This window comes from Cebus imitator, unplaced genomic scaffold (genome assembly GCF_001604975.1).
Source record: "Cebus imitator isolate Cc_AM_T3 unplaced genomic scaffold, Cebus_imitator-1.0 Scaffold42, whole genome shotgun sequence".
In the NCBI taxonomy this organism is placed as follows: domain Eukaryota; kingdom Metazoa; phylum Chordata; class Mammalia; order Primates; family Cebidae; genus Cebus; species Cebus imitator.
Genome location: NW_016107357.1, coordinates 15773126 through 15780889, shown reverse-complemented (window position 1 = coordinate 15780889; position 7764 = coordinate 15773126). Strand labels below are relative to the sequence as shown.

Below are 7764 nucleotides of genomic sequence, written 5' to 3'. Positions count from 1 at the left end.
GTTGGAGTCTCACTCTGTTGCTTTGGCTGGAGTGTAGTGGTGCATCGGCTCACTGCAACCTCCGCCTTCCGGGTTCAAGCAATTCCCCTGACTCAGCCTTCCTGAGTAGCTGGGACTACAGGCGTGCACCACCATGCCCAATTAATTTTTTGTATTTTAGTAGAGACCAGGTTTCACCATGTTGGCTAGGATGGTCCTGATCTCCTGACCTCATGATCCACCTGCCTTGGTCTCCCAAATTGCTGGGATTATAGGTGTGAGCCATCATGCCCAGCCAATTTAGGTATTTCTAAAGACCATTCATACTTTGAGTATTATACAAAAGTAAATTCATCATCTGGCATTCTGTTTTATTTACTTTTTTTTAAGACAGAGTCTTGCTCTGTCACCCAGGCTGGAGTGCAGTGGCATGATCTTGGCTTACTGTAACTTTCACTTCCCAGGTTCAAGCGATTCTCATGAATTGCTTGATTCATGAGAAGTGGTTGAGAAAGTGGTTGAATATGAGACTAAAGGGATAGGCTGGAATTATAATACAGAGAACTTGTCCCAAATTCTAAATTTAAGTGGGAATTCAATCATTAAGCAAAAAATTTGAACCTCCCAGGTTCAAGCCTCTTGAGTAGCTTGGACTACAGGTGTGCCACTAGGCCTGACTAATTTTTGTATTTTTAGTAGAGACGGAGTTTTGCGATGTTGGCCAGGCTGGTCTTGAACCCCTAGCCTCGAGTGATCTACCTGCCTTGGCCTCCCAAAGTGCTGGGATTATAGGCGTGAGTCACCGTGCCTGGCCAATTATGTGGTATTCTTTCTTTGTATTTATTACATACAATTGAAAACTTAAAATCCCAATTCCGTATTTTCTGCAGCCCATTTTAGGTAACAGGTCATAGACATTTTCTCCTTAGGCCTATGGAGTTTTCTTTGTGCCTTTAATACAGCTTTCAGGAGCCTCTGGTTTTTGCTCTTTAGATAGAAGATGGGACAAATTCTACACTTCCCGCCCCGCCCCGGTCTTTTCAGTCCTTTGAAATAATCATGCTCCTGCTCTTCTGGACATTGATTGAGGCCAGGGACAGAGATATTACTTCTTACGTTTCTTATTATTATGTACTAGGGAGAGACTGTGGTCTCTTATTTGAAAATTACTATGTGTGATTCTTAAATAACTCTTTAGAAATTTTCTTTCCAGTGACAAGTGAAATGACTAACAGATACTTAAAATAGAAATCACAGTGTGTAATAGAAATCTCTCTCTGTCTTTTATTTTTTTGCTTTCAAGAGAGCAACCTTAATTTTTTGTGGGGAGAGGATGCATTTAATCCATCTGTTTGCTTGGCAGAAAATGAATCCAGATTAATTTATTTTTCCCATTTACCAAATATAGTCATTTAGTAATGCTCCATAGTGATACAGTATTACCAGAGTAATATTTCAGATTACTTGAGTTTTGGACAGCTTTTGCCTCCAAATAATTTTTTCTTTTTTTTAAGACGAAGTTTTGCTCTTGTTGCCCAGGCTGGAGTGCAATGGCGTGATCTTGGTGCACCACAACTTCTGCTTCCCAGGTTCAAGCGATTCTCCTGGGTCAGCCTTCCAGGTAGCTGGGATTACAGGCATGCTGCCACCATGCCCGTCTGACTCTGTATTTTTAGTAGAGATGAGATTTCTCCATGTTGGTCAGGCTTGTCTCGAACTCCTGACCTCAGGTGATCTCCCATCTTGGCCTCACAAAATGCTGGGATTACAGGCATGAGCCACTGCACCTGGCCCAAATAAAGTTTTTGAAATCCTTGATTTAAGGTTCCTTAAGACAGAGTTAGTTTCTGTACAAAATAAATTTGAAAGATTAGATTTTTTTTGCCATATGAGAGTTATGAAAGTAATGATTTTTGTCTGTCTTTTGAAGGAATCAATCTTTAGTTAATCCTTTATGACTAGAACCTTTTTTCTGTATTACATTCTTGATTGTTAGATACATATATCTGTGTACCTTAAATACATTTACATATATTCTAATGAATTATATGGAAAAGGTTGTTAATATGGTTCATCTGTTCACGGTTGAGTTCATCGTTATAACAAAATTGTCTCAATATAAAAAAAGTTAAATATTTATTTTGAAATATTACATAGTTTAGATGCCTGCTCTTAATTCTTTTTTTTTTTTTTTTTTTTTTTTTTTTTTTTTTTTTTTTTTTTTTTTTTTTACGGAGTTTCGCTCTTGTTACCCAGGCTGGAGTGCAATGGCGCGATCTCGGCTCACCGCAACCTCCGCCTCCCGGGTTCAGGCAATTCTCCTGCCTCAGCCTCCTGAGTAGCTGGGATTACAGGCACGCACCACCATGCCCAGCTAATTTTTTGTATTTTTAGTAGAGATGGGGTTTCACCATGTTGACCAGGATGGTCTCGATCTCTTGACCTCGTGATCCACCTGCCTCGGCCTCCCAAAGTGCTGGGATTACAGGCTTGAGCCACCGCGCCCGGCCTAGATGCCTGCTCTTAATTCTAAGTTGATGGATACTCTTTCTTTTACCACTCTGGTTTGTAACTTTAAGAAGCCTCTTTGTCCTAAGTAGTTCCTCACTTTCATTTTCATCTAGACAGTTTTCTTGGGAATCTCTAGTTGCTCTGATGTTTGTGAAATTATTTATAAGATTATAAGATTCTTCTTAGGATGAGGAAAAGAATAACAACTGTGGAAAATCTTAAATGGAGAAAACGTAGGAAAGGAAAAAAATGTAGAAACTTCATCTTTACATTTTATTTAAAAAAGATTTCTTGCAGAAAATGTTTGCAGAGTAATAACTTACTCTGAGGCTTTTTGTTCATGCAGTTAATGCTTTATCTTCATAATTAATTTTGTTTCTGTAACTTACTAAGAATTTTATTTTGGCCGGATGTGGTGGCTCATACCTGTAATCCCAGCACTTTGGGAGGCCAGGGCGGGTGGATCACCTGAGGTCAGGAGTTGAAGAACAGCCTGGCCAACATGGTGAAACCCCGTATTAAAAAAAAAAAAAAAAAAAAAAAAGAATTTTATGGATGATGATTGCCTATGTACAAGTTAAAATTGGAGCTGCAGTTAGCTTTAACCTAGAAGTTAGGTCCTTACAAATAGGTTTCTTAACACTCACATCTGTGTTTCCATGGAGGTGTATTTGTTTTGTATTTTAATCATCCTTAGATGCTTATCAGCCTTCAAATAGGTAATGAATCATCTAGAGAGAGCAGACAAATTTTATTTTTTTTTTTCAGTAATGAGTTCATTCATCTTTATTCCAGTATCTTTGAAACTAGAATTTTCTATCTTTAGGAAAGCTGTGTTTTAGCTTCCCTGGGGAGGGGGGCTTAATCTCAAAATCTGAGCATATTCTTAAAGTGATTTGGTTTAAAACAAAGAAAGCGTTTGCAAAGTGGTAATTTTTTGATGGGCTTATGTTCTTACCCACAGACATTAGACCAGCTCCCACTCACCAACCCTGAGCATTTTGGCACTCCAGTCATAGGAAAGAAAACAAATAGAGGAAGAAGATCAAATCATATGTAAGTCCATTTTCATAACTGTTAGTTGAACCTAAATTCATTTTTCCTAGTATTGTTTATAGTTATTTTAAGATTGTAATTTGCAAAATGCTAACCAGATCTAATAGAAATTTCAGACTCCTCAGCATGGGTGATTGAGGTTCTCCATGCTCAGCCAACCTTAGCAGCTGTATCTGCCTTCAGTTTCTCCTTGCATGTTACCTTGACACTGTAGTCAAAATGGAACCAGTCAATAACTCCTGAATACATCACTTGTTTTCTAATATTATGCTTTTATTCGTGCTATTTTTTTTCATCTCCATGCCTCCCTTCCCCTTCACTGTCTTGTCCATGCCTTAATTCTCAAGAAAAATCGGTAAACCTTTATATGAACCATTTTGTGCCTCCCTATGCTTTCCTTGAAACCACATATGTTTCTCTCCCCTGTAAACCCAATTCTCTAGCATGGTATGAACTGTGGAGCCAGTTGGTTTGGGTTTGAATCCTGGGTCTGCCACTTCCTTGCTGTGTGATCTTGGGAAGGTTACTTAATCTTTTCATATCTCAGTTCTTATCTATAAAATTGAGATAATAATAAAACCTATCACTTAGAGTTGTTGTGAAAATAAGTGAATTCATATCCTTAAAGTTTCTATATAGTAAATGTTATATAAGAACTAATCAACATCATGTACTGACATGAAAAATTTCATGACGAAATACCAGTATGTAATAATTTCATTTACATATGAAAATATGTTTACATGTATATATAAAAATCCTGCTTCCTGGTATTTATGCCTGACAAGGAAGACTGATTCTTGCTGCATTATTCAAACTTAAAAAATTTCTACATTATTTTTTTATATATATTATAGGAGAAGGTCTTGTCAGTAAGTTTTTTTGATTTTGAAAAGATTGAAAAGAAAAATGTTTAGACATATTTTTACGATTTTACACACATCATCCTAAAGTGGAAAAATAAGTTTAAAAATGAATTTATTGTGCAATATCGCTTAATATTGACCTGCAAATTTGACCAAAAATTATGATCTGTTAAAAAGTCAGTTATTTTTTATTATCTCCTCTATTGTTCCCCAACTGTTAGATGTTTCTTAGTTGACATGTCTGTTTTGTGAATATGAGCATAAAGCATGCATTTGTTGCTGAATAAGTTGATCTTTGCTTTCTAAAGACTCCAGCAAACAATCTAAGGTAGTGATTTTCCTGTGGAAAATCTCTATGTGTAATGAGAGATTTGCTGTTGAGATTGTGTTATACACGTGCAAAGTATGAATGCAGACAAAAGGTTGAGAATTACTAGTGTAGGAATGAAGACCTGCTCCATCTGTAATCTTGTTTTGCTTGCTCTTCCTTCCCCCTCTCTACCCTGGTTGGTCATTCTCACTACCAAGGAACCTGACAATGTTACTCTTGCTTGGCGTTTTAAGCCTTGGTGTGTAAGCATTACAGGCAAGTACTAGTTTGAAATGCCCATCTCCTTAATTACATTTCCTCAAAGTTTTTTCTCTCCTTTCTTCAGAGTGATTTTCTGCAACAAAGTCTTAAACCTGGATCTAAGGGCATTCACCCAACCTTCATTTCCTCTTCCATTACACCACTGAAAAAAGTCTTTGCTGTGGTCTCAGATTACCATTTAAAGTGCATTTTTGTGCAAAGATATGTTATCTCTTCTTAGGATTCCCAGGACTTCGTTGTTGGAGTGATGTATCACCAAATTTATTTTTAACAGCTGTTCATCCACGCATTAATCTACCCCTAGTTATTCCAAAATTGATTACTTACGTCTTCCATTAAATTGAGATACACTATATTCTGCCTTTAATCCTAATAAGTTCAAGTATTTTCTGTTTTTAATGATTATCATCCTCTAGTTTAATTTTTTTTAAAGCAAGTTATTGATTGTTTTAATGAATGTATTACTGGATTGAGTTTTCTCCTTAAAATTTACCCATTGTTTGCAGCGGTTGTGTTTAAGTGATTCAGAAGAATAGAATACCTGAAATTATGGAAATACTTGTTTGTCCCTCTCCTCTTCATGTTGTTTTCCAATAATCTGGAAAGTTTATGTGCAACTGCTGCAATAGGAAAGCAGTCTTTTTTTCCTTTTTGCTGTTATTTTTTTCCCTTCAGAAAAAGGATAAAGCATAAGGTTTACAATGATTCTTGTTAATAAGGGATTATATATGGGTATAGATTTTACCCAGTAACAGTGCTAAGATTTACCCAATACCTGGTTTATACTTTCTATTTAAATATAGGCCTGCAGATCTGAACACATTTTAAAATTAGTTTATAATTCACATATCATCAAATTTACTGTTATATGTTTTAATCTGTAGATTTGTATCCAATAATTCACCCTTTTGAAACATACAGTTTAGTGGGTTTTAGTATATTCATAAAATTGTGTAACTATCATCACTATCTGATTCCAGAAGATCTTTTTATTTTGCTGCTTTATTTTAATATGAGAATTCGATTCATTTCTTTCTTGATAAAAATGGAGAAAAAAATTAAAACCTTTTTATAGCTGTGTACATAGGTTCTGTGTGTTTTAATGTCTAAGAACCTATATACATTGTCAGTCTTCTAGATACTAAAAGAACATTTCAATTTGCAAAGTTTGAAACTGAGTAAACTGATTTGCTTAAAATAAAAAAAGAATGAGAATTGCGTGTACTAGCTCAGTTTGTATCATTATTTGGTATTCCTTGGCCCATGTCTTGTCTGAAGTTCATCTTTCTTGATTTACAACTAATTTAGAGTTAATACTGACGTGTGATCACCTTTAAGTGATTGGCTGTTGGATTATTATGGTAAAAATTTCCATGTAATTAGCTTTGATTTTAGTGACATCATCAGATTTTATTTCTTAGAGACAGTGCATTATTTTGTTGTAGCTCTGCAAATACTTTGCCACCAAAGAAACAGCAATATCAGAGATTAATAATAACCAAGCAGACTCTCCGCTTGCTCTGTCTTTGCTCCTATGACATATTTTGGATGCTTATTAATTTTAGTTTGTTAGTTTATTGAGTATCAGTCTTGTGTAAACAGTTTTCTGGCTGAGCTCCTCTAAAAGGAAAAGTTAAGGAGCTTCATGTATAATAGTATGATTTACACTGATTGTATACATTTTGTGATTTTAGAATAAAAATCAGAATTACCATAGTAAAAAAAAAAAAATATTTTTACTTCATTTATTTTATCAACAGGTATTTATTTACCATCTATACTGTGCCAAGCATTGTTAACAAAAAAATTACTTAAAAAATCTTTAACTTTAGAGCTTAAAAATTTAACAAAATTTTTTGTTAACAAAAATTTTTTTAACCAAAAAATTGCTTAAAAAATCTTTAACTTTAGAGCTTTACATTCTCTCGGGGGAGGAGATAGCGAATTAAACATTTGGTTCACATACTTGGTGTGGAAAAAAGAATAAATGTAAGAAATAAGTAAATTATATAAAATTTAATGTATGATAAAAGTGAGTGCTGTGGAAATAAAAGGAAGAGCAAGAGGAAAAGAGGTAGATGGGCAGGGGTTGTACATTTGAATAAGGTGGAACAAAATCTTGTGTAGATGAGGGGGGAAGAGGCATCTAATCTAAAAGTGGGAATGGTTTTAGACAGGAACTTCGAGATTTAATACGTAAGGTGGTTAGATATTTCAGCTAGCTGAACAAAGGTGTTTTGTTTTTCGTTTTGATATACTGTGAAATCTTAAGTCTTAACCCTGGTTAAGTCTTAAGAAAGAAGTTACAATTTTTACAGTGATATAGATAACTTTGTTAGTCAAATAAAGCCCCATTTTCCTCTATGTTTTACAGATTTTGATATGTTATCTCTGACATTGTAGCTTTCTAGTGGCCAGTGATGATAATAGAGTGTTCATAAACCCCTAGCTGAACGAGTTTTCTGTGGCTGCTTTGATATAGCAGTAATTATGATTTTAAGTTTGGTTGTATTCTGTAGTCATTAGAAAGTAAAAAGATAAAAATCATTGCTCTTGAAAAGCTCTTCTAAATCAAGTAGAAATCAGACTTGTGAGGCCTGTCATTCCTGACTGAAGCTATATGCCTATGTATAGGGTCTTATGCTCCACTAATATAAAGAAAGGTATGTTGGGTTTTCCTATTAACCTACTTTCTAAGTAGAGATTAAACTTCTTTAAGTGCCACTGAAGTACAGTACTTTTTTTTTTTTTAACCTGGTT

The 7764-nt window shown here is 35.0% G+C and overlaps 1 protein-coding gene across 7 annotated transcripts in view; it reads left to right on the top strand.

The window, feature by feature from the left end:
- Nucleotides 1–7764, top strand: part of ARID4B (AT-rich interaction domain 4B) — a 178010-nt gene that overhangs the window by 85427 nt on the left and 84819 nt on the right. For all 7 annotated transcript variants that reach the window (XR_001824541.2, XM_037737795.1, XM_017526574.2 and 4 more), the window contains exon 7: nucleotides 3455–3546. Coding sequence is in view for 6 of the 7 variants with exons in the window: in XM_037737795.1 (XP_037593723.1) it covers nucleotides 3455–3546 (92 nt within the window). In the remaining variant the exon portion in view is untranslated. The remainder of the gene's footprint in view (nucleotides 1–3454; nucleotides 3547–7764) is intronic.